This window comes from Epinephelus fuscoguttatus, linkage group LG11 (assembly GCF_011397635.1).
Source record: "Epinephelus fuscoguttatus linkage group LG11, E.fuscoguttatus.final_Chr_v1".
Taxonomy (NCBI): Eukaryota; Metazoa; Chordata; class Actinopteri; order Perciformes; family Serranidae; genus Epinephelus; species Epinephelus fuscoguttatus.
This window is the reverse complement of record NC_064762.1, coordinates 9,915,699-9,934,056: the sequence shown is the minus strand read 5'-3', so window position 1 is coordinate 9,934,056 and position 18,358 is coordinate 9,915,699. Positions and strand designations below refer to the sequence as shown.

The 18,358-nt window shown below is 41.9% G+C and overlaps 1 protein-coding gene across 2 annotated transcripts in view; it reads left to right on the top strand.

The window, feature by feature from the left end:
- The window catches only part of nmbr (neuromedin B receptor), a 93,491-nt gene that overhangs the window by 38,421 nt on the left and 36,712 nt on the right, over positions 1 to 18,358 (top strand). For both annotated transcript variants that reach the window (XM_049590178.1, XM_049590176.1), the window contains exons 2-3: positions 4,948 to 5,089; positions 7,354 to 7,569. In XM_049590178.1, coding sequence (XP_049446135.1) covers positions 4,948 to 5,089; positions 7,354 to 7,569 — 358 coding nt within the window. The remainder of the gene's footprint in view (positions 1 to 4,947; positions 5,090 to 7,353; positions 7,570 to 18,358) is intronic.

Below are 18,358 nucleotides of genomic sequence, written 5' to 3'. Positions count from 1 at the left end.
TCACACCTGATTTCAATAAGGTACAATGTTTGAAGCTGGCTGAGTGTTGTTTGATCACTGATAGTACTGTTTTGAAGCCGAGTGACCGACTTGTCATTCGGAGCTCCGCCTGGATCTTTTCAAGTAAAAAACTCTGTAGAATGGTCATACTTTGAGCAGTCTTCTTCAAATTTGAAACAAATGTTCATTGATAGTGTGCCTACATCCCCACAGTGTCATTTACCTGCTCAGATGAAGCCACAGATGAATTCTTTTACTGACTTCAGAGGCCCATTACTCTGTCTCTGTATCACCTAGAGTGTTTCTGACACTTTCACAAGAAACTTCAGAGAGTTTTCTTTCTGGCAAGACCTCATGCATGCATGTAGCCAGAGCGGTTCAGAAGCTACAGTCATTTTAATTTGGGTATGTCATTTTTGGCGTTTAGAATCTATAGCTGGCCAAGCTGGGGGAACTCAAGACTAGCCACCGCCATTGAAGTCCTGCAAAAATTATAGGGAAAGGCACCAGGCTGTAGATGTATGAGTCAATACACATTATTGATGACGAAATGTTAAAGCATTTTTTTTTTAAATTCAGTGCAAAGACTTCACTTTTTTTTTTTTTTTTTTTTTTTTTAACAGCTGGAGAATGTAAAAATGTCTCTAAGCCTACAACAGTGATACGTGAAAATTAAAATTTTAAAAAAGACTTGGTATTCATTTTTATAATTCTTTGTTAAAGCCACAGGGAGCCACTGGAGAGCGGCTACAGACCCACATGTGACTCCAGAGCCACAGGTTTCCTACCTGTTTCCTTCCTGGTTGCACAGTTGTCAGCACAGTAACCTTGGCCGTCTCATTCTTGTAAACACGATATCTCAAAACACTTTTCTGGCCATAACTCAGCATCATATCTCAGGAACAGAAAGTGGAGACATTTGGTCAGATACTGAATTGGTGACTCTAATCTTGAGACTGTGCTGACTGTATAGATCTTCTGTGCTGCTGGTTTGAAGATATGTGTGAAGTTAGAATTTGTAGTGTCTCTGCAGCATATTTGAGGCATTGTCAGCTGTCATGGCTACTTATGACTCTAGACAGACACAGATGTTAACTGTAAATGCCACTTGACTGGTCTGCGGAGGCATACCACTGATCTTTTCCTGATCATAAAGTATTTTTTGTGCCTAAACATAGTTTGACTTATCTGCTATGTAAAATGTACAAAGGTAAGGTATCTGTGGTTTGCAGAAATGTATAATGTCAATATTTATTCTTTTATCCAGCATTCCGTCCATATACAAGACAAATCCTTCATGGTAAATAACTATTTGTAAAGAGAACTCTGTACGAGCCAAAAGCATCAAAGACCATTCCAACATGGCCTCACTCTGAAGTCGTTGAATACCGGTGCTTGGTCGGTGACAAAAGAAACCCTGTCCTTTCATGTCGGCATGGAAGGATGGCTTATTATTATTGTTAAATGGTGCCCAGTGTCGTGTCAGGGGGAAACACGGCGGGACGACAGTTAAGAGGGCGGAAAGGGTGGTTGAAGGGTCCAGCGACCACCAGCTCATCCGGGAGGTTGGTGTTCACCTCGTGTAAGATTGTAAAACCAAACTCTGTTTTCTTTACGTCACTGAGGTTAAAGATCTATTTTATCTTTCTTTTCTCTGAGCCAAGACAACAGGAGTTACCAAAAAAAAGAAGTTTAACCACAAACTTCCATTAAAACAGATAATACATGAGGAGAATACTCAAGTGTCACACAGATGTGATCAAAATTTGAGTCTTCTGGCTGACTCAAGAATAACCTCCTGTGGGTTTTCCTTTTTATACTGCATGTATCCATCGATTAGCTGAGCAGACGGCTGTCCCTCTGTGGTATGAATGAACCCAGCGCCCCTGCCCAGCTCAATCACTGATGTCTGTCTAATGAGGAATTTAAAATGCAGCTAAACATAAAGAATAATTATGGTGAGAGTGACAGAGTTCCATTGTTTTCTGTCTTTGTCCTCCAGTCTGCAGCTGTCCGACACCCTGCTGGAGTTTCTCATTAACTAACAAAGAGCCAGGAGCCACTAATGCTGTCAAGAGAAAATTGATATCATTATTAGATGATTTATGTTTGTGTTCAGTCCAGAAAATCTCAAAGGGCTCATTTCATAATGGTTTTTACTCTTTTATTCATGCGGCAGCCTTTTGAGGTCCAATTTAATCTGTTTATTCATAGATCCATGTCCAAATGTAGCCAAACACCTCAGTGTGTGTGTGTGTGTGTGTGTGTGTGTGTGTGTGCTGGAGAATTTGGAGAAGACGTGTGTTTCTCCTGGTAGCTTTGGGAGGTGGAAGGTTGCAGGTAGGAGATGATGAGGGTTCAGAATTGCTGCTGCACACCACAGCAGTTAGGCTGCTCTCAAATGTTTCATATGTTTGCCTATGAAAAGCATTGAACCCTAATTCATACATATTTAAAGGGTGCGATCATGTGACCAACGCACTGACGGCTAAAACAAGGTAGCAGGTGTGAGGAGGCAGGCTGGGGCGGTGGATGGGTCACAATAAACTAGATTTGTGTGCAGGACTCTCTCTGGAGTTGCATGATCAGATCCAAACTTTGAGTGAACTTTGAGTCATTTTAAGGTTTGACCTCACCATGTTTCTTTTCATGAATGTAACCTCCGTAACTTTACACTGAGTATGTAACTGTACGTTAAGGATGTAACATAATTTTTGGGGCACATATTCGTACAATACAAACTGTTGTGTGTTGTGTCATTTTTTTTCTTTGGACATCATATGACTATTCTATGAGAATATGTTGCAGCAATGCCCCATGGGAGGTGACGTGTCCTGTAGGAGCGTCTGTGCTCTCCAGAACTGCTGCAAGGTGTTACAGCTCAGAGTGTGTGCTTGTGGTTTTGAGGATGTTTGTACGCATGACATTAAGATGTGGAATCATACAGCAGTATTGTTCTGATATATGCTGATGATCAGATTTTATTCCTCAACAAACTGTAACAAGTCAGAAACTTGTCAACCAGCTCAGTCGCCAGGAAAAAGTGTTGGCAATGTTCATTTCTGCAAACCACAAATAAGTGACGTGTTCCTTTCATACATGTGATATCAACGTTTGTAAAGTGACGCAGTGAATGAGCTGACTCGGTCATCAGGAGGTGGAGGGTATGGTGGATGGTGTGACACCTTGACGAGACGTTTGCAAAGCTGCAGACCGCTGTTTAAGACCAACAAACAGGGGTGCTGCCGGGGATTATTGGCCCCATTAAAAGATATCACATTTGGCCCTTAAAGGGATAGTGCACCCAAAAATGAAAATTCAGCCATTATCTACTCACCCATATGCCAAGGGAGGCTCTAACTGCTTCTCTGTGGACCGCGCTCACGTGTGTGCACTTGTGCGAGACCGTGAGACATGGGCACCGCCTTCATGTGTGTTCATGTGCTTTCGCTGGTCTCACGTGCAAGCGCGCACACGTGAGCTCAGTGTACACAGAGAGGCAGTCAGAGCTACAGGCTACAATGAGGCTAAAAACAGAATTCAAATGATGTTTTTCCAAACAACTTTTTTATGTCGGGGCTTCAGGACACTTGGATCTCTACGGACGAGCAGTATGGAGATATTTTGTGCTTTCAATTATGTGTTCTTGGACGTTTTAATCTGGGGCACCGTCAGCCTCCATTAGGTGGACTTGTGCTGCTACCCCCTCTCCCCTTGGATCTCCGCAAGTGTTGTGAGGACTCTAAAACTTCACCTGAGCCTCCCTCGGCATGAGGGTGAGTAGCTAATGGCTGAATTTTCATTTTTGGGTGCACTATCCTTTTAAGGCCCTTCATAATCAAGCCTCTTCGTACCTGTCTAAACTCCTACATATCTACACACCCTCCCGTACTCTTAGAGCAGGGGTCAGCTACCTTTAGTATCAAAAGAGCCATTTTTGGCTGAAAAAAGAATTTTAAAAAATATGTCAGGAGCTGCAAAATATATTTGAGCCTTAAGGCAACACAGCCTCTTAAATCGAATTAAGCCTATCAATCTTACTAATAGAGATACATAAGCATTCATTAATATATTTTAGCACAAGGTACCAAGCTTTGGGCTGTTTTTGATTATTTGGTACTTTGCTTTTCATCAGCAACGCTGCAAAGTTAAACAATTCCCCATTCCCTTTTTGGATTTGGAATCCATAGCTAGCCCATCTAGGAAGACGCAAGATCACTTCAGCCATTGCTTGTAATGTTTTACAAAGAAATGGCGCCAGACCAGACCAGACGCACATTTTAGTTGATGAAATGTTAAATTTTTTTCTCGTTGTATAGGCTATGCATTTTTACATTCGAAGAATGTAAGAATCACTTTTAGCCTACAACAATCAGTGACAATTAAAATGTATAATTTTCTGTCAAAGCTACAGACGAGGGGCTAAAGAGCTGCAGGTTGCTGACTGACCCCTATCTTACATTCTCTTCTGCAATCCAACTCACATTACCATCTACACACTTCTAGATCCTTCAGACATTCTGACCCTCACGTCTGGAACTCTCTCCAATAAGACATTCACAACATTGACCTTTTACTCTTCAAATCCTTCAAACCGTGTCTTGTATGGCGCCCTTGAATGCTTGAAAAGGTGTTTATAAATAAAGTGCATTATTATCATTTTTATTATTATCTGGTTATTACTCACCTGCTGCAGCAGTTTTCCAACTGACCCTGCACGTAGTCACTACAGTACATCACAGAGCTTCAAGAACCAAGTGTATGGAGCGTACATGTCACATCCTGTGTCTGAAATATTAATTCAGGTCCATTAAAGTTAAATGACTCTCTGTTTTTCATGTTCCCTTCCTCCTGTCTGTTTTTGGGTTAAATAATGAGCCTTTGACCGTGCAGAGACTTGTTGCTCTGTGGACGTCTGATGGATGTTTTTCTCTCTGTCTCCGTCAGATATAAGGCAATCGTGAACCCGATGGACATCCAGACGTCCAGCGCTGTCTTCTGGACGTGTCTGAAGGCTGTTTCTATCTGGCTGCTGTCCGTGCTGCTGGCTGTTCCTGAGGCCATTTTCTCTCAGGTTGTCCCCATGCAGGTAAATTACAGACACTGAGAACACAACAGATACCATCTACAACAAACACTACTGTACTACAACCTATCCACCTGTCAGAAATCTGTAAAAGAAGCAGGTCATCCTGTTTCTCCAGTGTCATTTCAGTACACCGTCATAACCCCATAATTCTCTTCAAAACAACTAAATCTGTAATCAAATCTTCTCTTAACCAACGAAATCAAGCCACCCCAGTGATCTGTGAACAATTTTTATTCTTCTTCACAACCAATATAAATGAAATAAGACTCTTGATTGGTCATGCCACCAGTGATCCTCAAACTCCACACTACAACCCTTTTGCCATACATCAATATCAAACTGAACCCTTCATTGTGTTCTTCAGATTTTATGCCTCCTAGATTCCTTAAAGACGTTTTTAACAGTGTTGATCCCATCATTTTATCAATTATAAATAGCTCTCTTTTCACCGACAATGTTCCCTCCTGACTTAAGCATGCAGTAGTTCACCTACTTCTCAAGGAACCAAGCCTTGACCCTACCAATTTTAAACATCTTAGACCCATTTCTAAGGCTGCTGTCAGCCCTAGAGTCGTCTCCTTTGGTCTGAATCAGGGACTCATGTTGTTCCAAAGTTGCATAATTACCTAGAGTTGGTTCGTGTTCTAACGTCAGCATTTACAAGCGGACCAGATCAAATGCCTTGTGTGAGAAAGCTGCTCTTGATTGGTCAGAATTTCCATGTGGCAAAAATCCAGGAAGTAAAGCAAACGTTGAAGAAGAGTACACTTGCAAGATAAATGTGACACATTCTAATGTCACAATGGAGGGACAACTACGCAGGTTGATTTTAGCGCTGCTCATCGTGGACTATATTGCTGTCATTGTTCATTTTAGTCAAACCATACAGTTTGAAAACGAGGCGCGGCTCCAACTAGAAAACAATGTTTTGATGCATTGGATGTGCTGAATGTGCATATTAAGGCAGTACAGGAGGAGGTGCACATTAATAATCCTCCAGGACTGTAACATGCTCATGTTTAACCCAAACAATGTGTCATGTGACTGCAGTTGCTTCACATCCAGGTCGGAACACCTTCTCACCACAAACCAACCGCACCAGAGTTCGTTTGTAACCGGACTGAGACCACCTCTTCAAGAAGGTCTCGGTCTGGTTGTTTTGGTGTGTTCACACCTGCACAAACAGGGGGCAAACCAACCTGAGGTTGTACAGATTTTTGGAATATGGAGCATTTGAAGATACTTTTTGAAGTACTATTTGAAGGTCCAGCTCTCTAACTGGTACAGACCATTTTAACATGGAGCACCAGAGCTTCATACTGGAGGACATAAATTAATTTTGGACTTCATTTTCAACCTCATAACAGTCTCTTATAGATCTGAGAACTATCAGACAACAGTCCAGCAAACACGTCTGATGCAGGTGATGATGATGACAATGATGATGATGATGATGATGATGATGATGATGATGATGATTCTAACAGCGTCTGCTGGCAGAGTGTTTGTGACCTCCTGAACGTTAACGCTGAATGTGTGCTGTCCATCACTTCCTGCTGAAGGCTCATTGCTGCTCTCAGTCGGGGTTTCCCAGCACACAGCAACCCCCCGACAGCTGTAAACTCATCCGCACTCAGATTTATGAACCACAAGCGTGTCGATTTCTCTCTACAATCTGTTTTATGATCTTTACTGATGAGCTCTAATGTGTCCTCTCCTGTCCTCCTGTGTGTCCTCTCCTATCCTCCTGCCTGTCCTCTGCTGTCCCTTCACTTTCTCCTCTTCTCCTCCGCTCTCTGTCTCCATTTGGTCTCTTTTTTCTTTTCCTCTCTTCATCCATGCCTGTGTGTGTCATCTTGTCGTCCCTTCTTCCTTGTTTCCTTTCTTTCCCTCTTTATTTACTCTTCTGTTTCACTCCTCTCCTCTCTCGTCTTGTCCTCACCTCTTTTACTTTCCTCTTCTCCCCCACTTGCTTCCATCCCCTCATTTTCTCTTCTCCGTATTCCCTCTTCATCTTTCGCTTGCTCCTTTCTTCCTACTCTTCTTCATTTCCTCTACTTGTGTCCTTACTTGCTCTCCTTGTATCCTCTCCTTGTTTCATCATTTCCTTTCCCTCCATCCTGTACTTTTCTCTTTTCTATTATATTTCCTTCTCTCCATTGTGTCCTTGTTTCCTCCTCTTTCATCTCCTCTCCTTGTTTCCTCCTCTTTCCTCCCTAATTCCTTGTGTCCTTGTTTTCTCCTCCTCCTCCTCCTGCTCCCAGGGTCACAGGGACAACACTAACGTCACCTTGGTGAACTGCGTGCCCTACCCGCTGTCCAATCAGATGCATCCTAAGATCCACTCAGTGATGATCTTCCTGGTTTACTTCCTGATCCCTCTGACCATCATCTCGGTGTATTATTACCACATCGCCCGCACGCTCATCAAGAGCGCCCACGACATGCCGGGAGAGGTCAGCGAACACACCAAGAGACAGGTGAGCGACAGATGGATGAATGAACTGATTAATGAACACGTGAGCTGACAAAATGCCACTCAGCAGGTTTTCACTTTGACCAAACAGCCGTTCATTTCACTGACAGTTTGCAGAGCAGCTGCTGTGTTGAAGACTTTATAAAGGAGGATGGTTTTTATATTAAAATCTGAAACAGATAAAAGTCAAACAACAAAAACAAAATGTTCAGCTCCGTCTGTGATTTGGGACTCTTGCAACAGATAAAGAGTCTGGAAGTTTTTAGTTTACGGCAGATCGACTCGGACGTGAAGCTTTTTGCACCCACACCTCCACCCTGCTGCTAGAGAGGCCTGGGTAAATATTTCAGCCATGAGGGAGGTTTAGTGGAGGACTGTGTCAGCTGGAGAGAGTAATCACTTTACACCAGCTTGATCTTCACAGATGGACGAGAGGTCAGAGTGAGGAGTGGGCTGAATTATTAAAGTCTCGACAGCAGCAGGTCAGATCAGGTGGATGGAGCAGCACAGCTGGGAGTGACTGCTGTGTCTCTGGGGATTACCTCCATGATAATCATGTCAGTATAATGTACAGCTCCACGGTGCAGAGACGAGTCACAGTCACCAAACTGCTGCTCCCAGCTCCCTCTTTTAACACAAGTTTTTATTCGCATTATTTACAGGAGTTTCTAATTTGCTGTTTTTTCATATTACTGTTAAGATACTTCAAATAAACTCAGCACTTCCTGCTGATTTTTCACATTAATCTTGTACTCCACCCCCATTTTGCAGCAAAAACAACTAAAATGATATACCAAAATGACTGTAGCTTCTGAACCGCTCTGGCTACATGCATGCATGAGGTCTTGCCAGAAAGACAACTCTCTGATGTTTCTTGTGAAAGTGTCAGAAACACTCTAGGTGATACAGAGACAGAGTAATGGGCCTCTGAAGTCAGTAAAAAGTTTAAGATTTTGCCTAAAATAAAATAAAAAATGTGTTTCAGGATGAATAACTGTCTGTGGCTTCATCTGAGCAGGTAAATGACACTGTGGGGCTGTAGGCACACTATCAATGAACATTTGATTCAAATTTGAAGAAGACTGCTCAAAGTATGACCATTCTACAGTGTTTTTTCCATGCAAAGATCCAGGCAGAGCTCCAAATGACAAGTCGGTCACTCTGCTTCAAAACAGTACTATCAGTGATCAAACAACACTCAGCCAGCTTCAAACATTGTACCTTATTGAAATCAGGTGTGATTATGATAGCTGATGTTGTTTATGACACAGAAACACCATAAAATATCACCAAATAAAGCCATATGAAACGTGAAAGTTATGATCCCACTTTCTAGACGGTGTGTCTCAGCCAAAAATAGTGGTAGGAGTGAGACTCTTACCTTTTATAAAAGAGCTAAGTCCCCACTAGCGGCTCCGCATGAGATCATGAGTAATCCTTTAACTTTTCCCGTCTAAAAATGGCGTGACATGACTTGTCACCACTCATCGCGATTTTGGACTTTGTGTGTTTAGGCTGCTCTGGTGCGAAATCCATAAGAAATAAAAGAAAAACAATGTTATTTTTGAAAAGTCAAGAGTCTTCCTGAATCCGGCAATACCAAACATCACATGGTTTGATGACGTAGTGTGCCTGTGAGATACCATTTAACAGAGGAGGAAAGGAGCGAGGACGTCAGCGTCCTGGCGGAGTTAGAGAGGTTAAAAGCTCTTCAGGACAGGGAGGGACTGTGCTGATTGAGGTGCTGCGAGACTTTATGAAGCATCTGTGCAGAAATTATTGACACTGGCATTAGCAGCGCTTATCGGACAGACTCCGACTGCTGGAGTGCACTCTGCCACAAACTGGACCGTTCGGTTATCAAGAGCACTGCACCCTCAAAACAGCAGAGCGCCAAATGGAGTGAATGTGTGATTAACTTAACCTTTGCTAAGTCATGTAGAAGTAGAACGCTTTGTTTCTTCAGACAACAGCGCTCTCATTTTAGTGTAAAATGTCAGATTGAATTTACAAACGCACCCTAGATGTCATTCTCTTTCGCAACTTCTGATGTAATACTTCCTCATTCGGCATGTGAAAACATAGTGTATGCATTAGAGTAGGGTGTGCATGAAAATATGGGACAAATCACGTGACGTTCCAGTATTAATCTTACACATTACAGGAGGCAACGTGTTCAACGTGTTCGTACTCCGAAGTCATTAAAAAACTGGTGCATGGTGCATCATCATTGTCTAACAGCCCCCGGCAGCATCGGGAGAAACGTGGTGGGACGACAACGAAAGTTAAGATGGCGGAAGTCTGAATAGGGCGGGCAGGAGGGGTGATGGATGACTCCAACAGCTACTGACTTTCACCTGGTGGGGCTGGAGTCCACTTCCCATAAGATTGTAAATCCAAACCCTGCTCTTGTTTCCTAAACCCAACCACATACTTTTGTTGTAGAAGGAAAAGAAATGTCAATACACAATGTTGTACCAATGTAGTGCTTTTATTTTGAAAGAGACTGTATGCAAACTGTACATTTCCTGTGAAAACAAAAGTGTATTTTGAAAACAGACAATGCATTAATAGGCTGAAGTTGACATGGCGTCCCAGAACGTCAACAACCAACACACCCAGGGTACCTTGGACGTCATATGTGGACGTGGAAAGTCCATGAACAAACGTGGACATGTGACGAGGTCGGAGTGAGAATGTGTTGACTTATTCCTCCCTGTAGGTGGGCTTGGAAACTGTACCTTGACTTTTGACAACAGACTCAAAAAGACTCCTAATAATAGACGTAGTGTCTGTAGGTAAAGGTTTAGTCTTATATTAACTGTTATTATTCGACTTGCTCTGCTCCTTTCAGCCCATTAACTGAAGGCGTCACCCTAACAACACATAAATACTGCAGGGAACGTTGTCTCAGTGACATCTCTGCTGCAGCCTGTGTGGCTCTGCATGTCTGAGGGGACACTTTGCAGTGAGGTTGACCTCGACAAACTTGGGGTTAATGGAGAGTCGCTGACCAACACACGGTGAATCAACTGCTGACGCTGAGAGCTGAGAGAAGAGGATGGTCATCAGAGATGCTCACTGAGACATGAAAAACACACTCTGATGGTCAGTGTGTGAAGTACGGAAGCTTGTTCTCTACTGCAGACAACAACCTCATCTCTGTCTGTTCCATTAGCATTCATATCGACAGGAAGTAAATAGAGTAAATCCCCAAAATATCCCTGTGAGACTGTGAAGATGACTGAGAGCAACATGTCCCAGTGAGAGATGGTTTGGTCTGTAGGTCTTTTCCTGGTTTGGTTTGGCCCACTAAGCTCCAGTAAAAGGAAATCTCAATGCTGCAGCATATCATGAGATTTACTTTGTGGCTGCTGTTTAAGGGAGAGCCTTTCCTGTTTAAATGACAGACTGTATTAAAATATGGACGTAGATTCCATGATGTCACCTATTGCTTTGTGGAAACCCATGCCAAAGCCTCGAATATGGCATTTTGGCAGTCGCCATCTTGGATTTTTAGAGCCAGAAGTGACCATATTTGGACAAGAGGGTGGAGCTGTGGAGGAGTTGGGGTTGGCAGAGTCCTGCACCAGTACCTGCAAAAAGCTGTGTAACGGGTGAAAATATGTATATGTATAAATTTACGGCTACAAACTTTTCCATGGGAAGTGGCGTACATCTCTTTCAGGCCTCGTTTTGTGCATATGCAATGTTTATAAATGAGACCCCGAGTCATTTGGCACTAATTGACCTATGGCACAGCCCCGCCCTCAAACGCGATCAATCACAGTGTGTATAGCCATTCCCATACACTCGGACATTCTCTGCCTGGACGTCCATTGAAATGCATTACAGAAAGTCAGTTTTGTTCGGTTTTATGAGCTTTTTCAGAGATTTGAAGTTTAAAAATGGTCAAACGGTGTGCATGGGGTACATGCAACTCTGACACAAGGTATCCTGAGAGGCTGGGTGACCAGGTGTATTTTTTACACTTTAAACCACATCTCAACCGAGAAAAGTGTCTCCTTTGGATAAAGTTGTGTGGTAACGTTAGACCACAACATCAACTCAACGTGAATAAGATTAACAATGATGTCTACATCTGTTCTAAGGTAAGTCAACATTGTGTTTGAGGCAACATATTGTCACTTTGCTGGAAAGAAATATAAAGTTATCTTTAACATCTCTAGCTAACGTTAGCTAAAGTTAGCCTAACGTTAGCTCCTAGCTGCGTTGTTCATCATGTCACCTTGTTTGCTGGGAGTTCATTAGCCTATTTTGTTCTAGTTTTGTACTTTGGTGATGGTACATCATTGTTAGCTGTTGTCCAAAGGGCTCTAGTTAAGCTAACGTTAACTTCTGGAGCTTAGCTTCATTAACTTATCTGTAATGGCAGAGATAACAAAGGTTGGCAAACGTTATGCTGAATGATTCAGTGTAAATACTGTAGCACCAAACTAACGGAGAGACACTCTTGGTAAAGATGGTAAAAAGGCCGTTATCCTTTTCTCATATTCTGAGCCAAAAACCTTAACTTCAGTGGCACTTTAACTTGTTGTCTTTGATGGTGACAGCAACGAGATGCGGTTCACAAGCGTACACTGTGACCTGTAAATTTTGGCTTGTAATTTAAGCTTTTCATCGAGCTTCTCAACAATAAAATGATGAATATATCCCTCCAATGCGTAGTTTAGGCCCTTTTGGTTACTTCTCAATGACATCTGATCGTTATGTCTCCAAAAATCATCATCTGCCTCCTGTGAAATGCCGTGTACTGTGACACCTGCCATAGCGCCGGGCACTGAATGTTGATAGAGTGGAGCGGGGCGTGGCTTAGCCATAGGTCAATTGCAGGTAAAAAGGAGTCAGTCTTTATTACGTGCTCACAGGCAAATATACAGTTAACATATACATGAAGAGTAAAGCTTCCAATAATAAATGATCAATATATATATATATATATATACACACACACACACATACACACACATTTGAGTAAATGGAGCAAATATGTCAAAGAAATCCCTCTGAAACTGCTTTCAGACACAGCATAGCTATTTTTAAGCAATTTGTTTCTAATATGTTCCATACTACAAAATCATTTCCAGGAAACTTTCAACAAATTAAAGAATAAATTGTTTGGAAATGACAGAGCCAGAAAGTAAAGTGTTAAACGAAGGTTTTCTCAGTTTGATGTGGAAGAACTTGACTTCAGTCACCCTCCTTATTTATATATCCATCTGAAAAATGCTGGAAGCCACAGTCTGCACTCTGTGACATATTCACAAGACCTGTTCTTGCCATTTGTTCATAACGTTTGTCTTGAAATAGGAAAAAGGGTTAGCTTGGATTCTGCTGCACGCTGATTTGGGAACTGCTCTCTGTTTTTTAAAGCAGATTATAGGTTGTAGATGTTATGACTGAATATCTGCCTCCATCTGATCCAGGATGTGTTGACCTGACTTGTGATTGTGACTTGTGAGGGAGATTTTTAATCACAGTGAGGCTTTTTCTGGTTAAAAAAGCTTTTATACCTCTGGTACAAACTGGACTGTGAGCCAGACGTGATCACCAACGTCACTGTTGGACCTCACTGACGCTGTGCGGTCTGAATGGGGTCAAATCTCTGCAGCTGGTTCAACATGTGGAGGAAAGACTGCAGAGTGGAGGCTCTCAGAGCAGCGGCACGTGGTTTTGGATTAGGAACCTTTAAAACAGGTCACAGTAAAAAGATAGGAACATATCTTGCCCGACATGTACAGAAACAAATCCAGTGTTAATTGTCTCCTCCCTTCTTCTGTCCTCCTCCCTCGACATCATGTCTGTGTGGCGTCTGATTCATCTCATCACAGTTAAATCCCTCTGTCTCCTCGTGGGGCAGCGATACTATCAGTACTTTCTTAAACGATAAAAGCTTCATCACTCGTCCCTCAGTATCTTCACATCTGTGGAGGTTGGAAGCCAATTGCTCCATTAACTGCAGATGCCCACATCAATACCAAACACGCCCACTGTCTTATCTGAGAGTGCGGCTCATTCATTATGTTAGCAGAGATAAGACATGCATCAGAGCGAGCCCACACACACACACACACACACACACACACATTTCGAAGCACATCATTGATCAGAAAATCACTCAGAGTTAGTTTTTGTTGTTTTACTTTATTTATTTATCAGCTTGTTTGCACAGGGCGGCGCCCAGTGGTTCGATGAGTGGAGCAGGCGCCTCATGTGCGGGGGCGGTGTCCTCGCAGCGGTGGCCATGGGTTCGATTTCAGCACGTGGCCCTTTGCTGCATCCCTTCCTTCTCCCCATTTCACGATTCCAGCTGTCCTGTCACGAGGCAAAATGCCCAAAAAGAAAATCTTAAAAACAAAAAAATGTTTGCCCACAAAACTAGAGTTATTATAACAGATGTAAAGACATAAAGACATTTGCATATATACACAAGTACCTTTTACCCACTCTGAAATATACATAGTACATAAAAAAATAAAGTATTTAAAGTAAACTGAAGCGTTTACAGGAAAGGTAGGGAGCTGTAGTATTATTAAAAGACTTCTTATAAAACTCAAGGAAACAATCAACAAAATAACTTTAAATAAAAATAATAATGGATAGAAAAGCTACAAAATAAAAGACAAAAAGTAAAGAGAAAAAAAAAATAAAATTGTGCCACATTACTGCAGTGAGATGAAGATGTTCAGACTGTCCAGTAGAACACAAAAAACTGTTTGAATAATTTTGATTAAAATATGAAGCACCCGGTACCAGTAAGAAGTAAGACAAAGAAACCCACACCAAACATGGAAGAAAAGTACTCAGCCCAGATGAAAATACGTTTCTGCTTTTGGTCATTTCTGCAAACCACAGATACGTTACATTTGTACGATTCATACTTATCAGTATTTCTAAAGTGACATAGTTTAAGCTGACTTAAGGCCCTTTCCATCTGGGCAAAACCCTCACAAACATCTTGCTTTTGTATTTAATTGGAGAGGTTACAGTCAGCATCCATTCCCAGGACCAATGACTGTGCGTTAATCACAGGTATTTATTGGCTCCAGCTCCGACTGGTTCTGATCAGCAGTGATGGAAGAACAACACACAGGTGGGCGTGCTGATTTCGTCCCTTTGCTGATCACATCACCACAAAATACCCACCATCTCGGTCAAGGAAGTGCATGAACATTGTTTAATTGTACTCCACCCCAATTTTGTAGCAAAAATGCCTAAAATGACATACCCAAATTAAAATGACTGTAGCTTCTGAACCTGCTCTGACTACATGCATGCATGCATGAGGTCTTGCCAGAAAGAAAACTCTCTGAAGTTTCTTGTGAAAGTGTCAGAAACACTCTAGGTGATACAGAGACAGAGTAATGGGCCTCTGAAGTCAGTAAAAAAATTGAAGATTTTGCCGAAAATAAAATAAAATAAAAAATGTGTTTCAGGATGAGTAACTGTCTGTGGCTTCATCTGAGCAGGTAAATGACACTGTGGGGCTGTAGGCACACTATCAATGAACATTTGAAGACTACTCAAAGTATGACCATTCTACAGTGTTTTTTACATGAAAAGATCCAGGCAGAGCTCCAAATGACAAGGCAGTCAAAAACAGTACTATCAGTGATCAAACAACACTCAGCCAGCTTCAAACATTGTACCTTATTGAAATCAGGTGTGATTATGATAGCTGATGTTGTTTATGACACAGAAACACCATAAAATATCACCAAATAAAGCCATATGAAACGTGAAAGTTATGATCCCACTTTCTAGACAGTATATCTCAGCCAAAACAGTGGTAGGAGTGAGACTCTTACCTTTTATAAACCAGCTAAGTCCTGACTAACAGCTCCGCATAAGATCGTGAGTAATCCTTTAACTTTTCCCATCAAAAAACGGCATGACATGACTTGTCACCACTCATCGCGATTTTGGACTTTGTGTGTTTAGGCTGCTCTGGTGTGAAATACATAATAAATAAAAGAAAAAGGATGTTATTTCTGAAAAGGCCAGAGCAAACAAAAGAGAAAAGCATATTGTCTACTGCATATTGTGGCCGACTGCTAATGTAAATGGAGTCCATCACCAATTTTTAATGGGATTTCCTGCATTTTAAAAACCTCCGTACACGTGCTAATTTTGTAAAGATGCTTGCCAAGCTGCAGCAATTAACAAAACTGTCTGTCTTTAGCAAGACTTTTTTCTGTCTTTTTTAGCCACCAAACATGGGTGTTTATTAGCAACCTGTCTGTCTGTCATCTGAGGATGACACAGTGACAGAGACACAGTGATGGAGTGCAGAGACACAGTGATGGAGACAGAGACACAGTGATGGAGGAGGATGTCTAACATGCAACAGCATGTTAAATGCAGCTGAAACTGAGCAGAGATTTTTTTTCCTGGAAGCTGAAACTAACTCTTCAGGTTTGTAGCCATCAATATTAAAGGCAGGTGTAGAAACTAAATGCCTGCAGCAGATCCTCTGGACAAATAAATAAAGCATGGACCTGAGTGGGTTTTAGTGGAACAGCAGAGGAGCCAAGAGTTTAGAAGGACCACCACATGCCCACAGAGCTGAGAGCAGCTGTACGTCAGCCAGGAAATGAAAAACTGACAAAAAGTTAGAAATCGTTATTTAAAAATAATGAATAAAAGATGTGTCAAACATCTATAAAGTAGGTACCCTGGGTGCAGGGGCGTTTCTTGGGACTGAGAACATTGGGGGCTGAGCCCAGAACCTTATAGGGAAGTCTAGGGGATCCTACCTGGGAAAAAAGCTCTATGCTTTCTTGAGCCTTATTGCGTCTTGTCTACAGCCAAATACTGCCAACATGTATTTCAAAATGTGTCAAAATAAAAATATATTATATTGATAGAAACAGGACGATGCACTTATAGATAACACAGGAATTAAAGACAAAAAAATAAATATTTTGTAAATATTTTGACTGAAGCCAAGTCATATTCCCCCTCAATTTTTAAAAAATGTTAGAGGTTACATGATTTGCGATTTTTAGTTTGCTTTTTTTTTTTTAACACCAGACCATGTGAAAAAGTTGAGTGATGATGCCTACAGACTATATCAGGAGCCATATTTTCCCCAAAAAATGCACATTACATGAGTCAGTTTAATTTTTGGTATTTTATTTTTCCTTCCTTGCTAAAGTGGCACTCGCTTGGCTCAATTATATTGTTTTAATTATGAAATACAAGAGATGGTAGTAAAGAGTTTAAATGTTGCAACAATATATGAGTAGCCTAATCAATAACAACATTGATATCTACATGAATAACTGTATACATGCAGGCAAAATGAGGTGCTCGGCAGCGCTCGTCAGCCCTTCGGAAGTCCTCGGGAGCTTTCACAATAAAAAGAAAAAGGCCAACACTTCAACCCACACAGCAATGTTAGAAGGACATAACAACAGTTACGTAGTTGTGTGCGGTATCTTTGGTAACTTACGTGAGAAAAATATCACTGAATTTATGTGTGGGAAAAGTCGCCAGCCGTACCGAGCCTTCAGGGATTTTCAGCCCGCCTAAGAGCGTGTATCACCAGGGAGGACTGTCCCGCAGCTCCGCCGGCACACCCCCCTAACACTACACGTTTCACATAATTTTGAAGGAATAAACAGAATTTAAATTATTCATTTACCTGTTTCTGGTAACGGCTCCCCGGAGACGTGAGCCTCAGCTGAGTCAGCCTCCTTGTTTTTGAAAAAACGTCTTATATCCATTATCTTTCGTGTTGTTGCTAAAACGTCTCCCTCCAGTGCGCCAACGGTTTAGATACCGGAAGAGCCTGGTGACGCGAGGCTATCAGCCAATAAAACACGGATGCTTCACGCAACCCCTCTCTCTGATTAACCAGTCTCGACGTCATCCTGTGTTGCATTCACTGAAAATGGAAAACTACAACTTCTTTAGTGGCTCGTTAATGTACAGTTATCATTATTTCTTCTGAAGTTGAATTATCCGGGGCTTAAGAAAAAACGTTCGGGGCTAAAGCCCCGGATGCCCAGGCCAGGCGACGCCACTGCCTGGGTGTGTTGGTTGTTGGCATTCTGGGATGCCATGTCAACTTCAGCCTGTTACATGCATTGTCTGTTTCCACAGGAAATGTACAGTTTGCATACAGTCTCTTTCAAAATAAAAGCACTACGTCGGTACAACAGATTGTTTTTCTGATGCTGCCAGGTGCCATTACACAATAATGCCAACCAGCTGCATACCACGGCAACGCGATGAGCCAATCACAGTGCGTATAGCCATTCCCATACACTCGGACATTCTCTGCCTGGACGTCCATTGAAATGCATTACAGAAAGTCAGTTTTGTTTGGTTTTATGAGCTTTTTCGGAGATTTGAAGTTTAAACATGGTCAAACGGTGTGCATGGGGTACATGCAACTCTGACACAAGGTATCCTGAGAGGCTGGGCGACGAGGTGTATTTTTTACACTTTAAACCACATCTCAACCGAGAAAAGTGTCTCCTTTGGATAAAGTTGTGTGGTAACGTTAGACCACAACATCAACTCAACGTGAATAAGATTAACAATGATGTCTACATCTGTTCTAAGGTAAGTCAACATTGTGTTTGAGGCAACATATTGTCACTTTGCTGGAAAGAAATATAAAGTTATCTTTAACATCTCTAGCTAACGTTAGCTAAAGTTAGCCTAACGTTAGCTCCTAGCTGCGTTGTTCATCATATCACCTTGTTTGCTGGGAGTTCATTAGCCTATTTTGTTCTAGTTTTGTACTTTGGTGATGGTACATC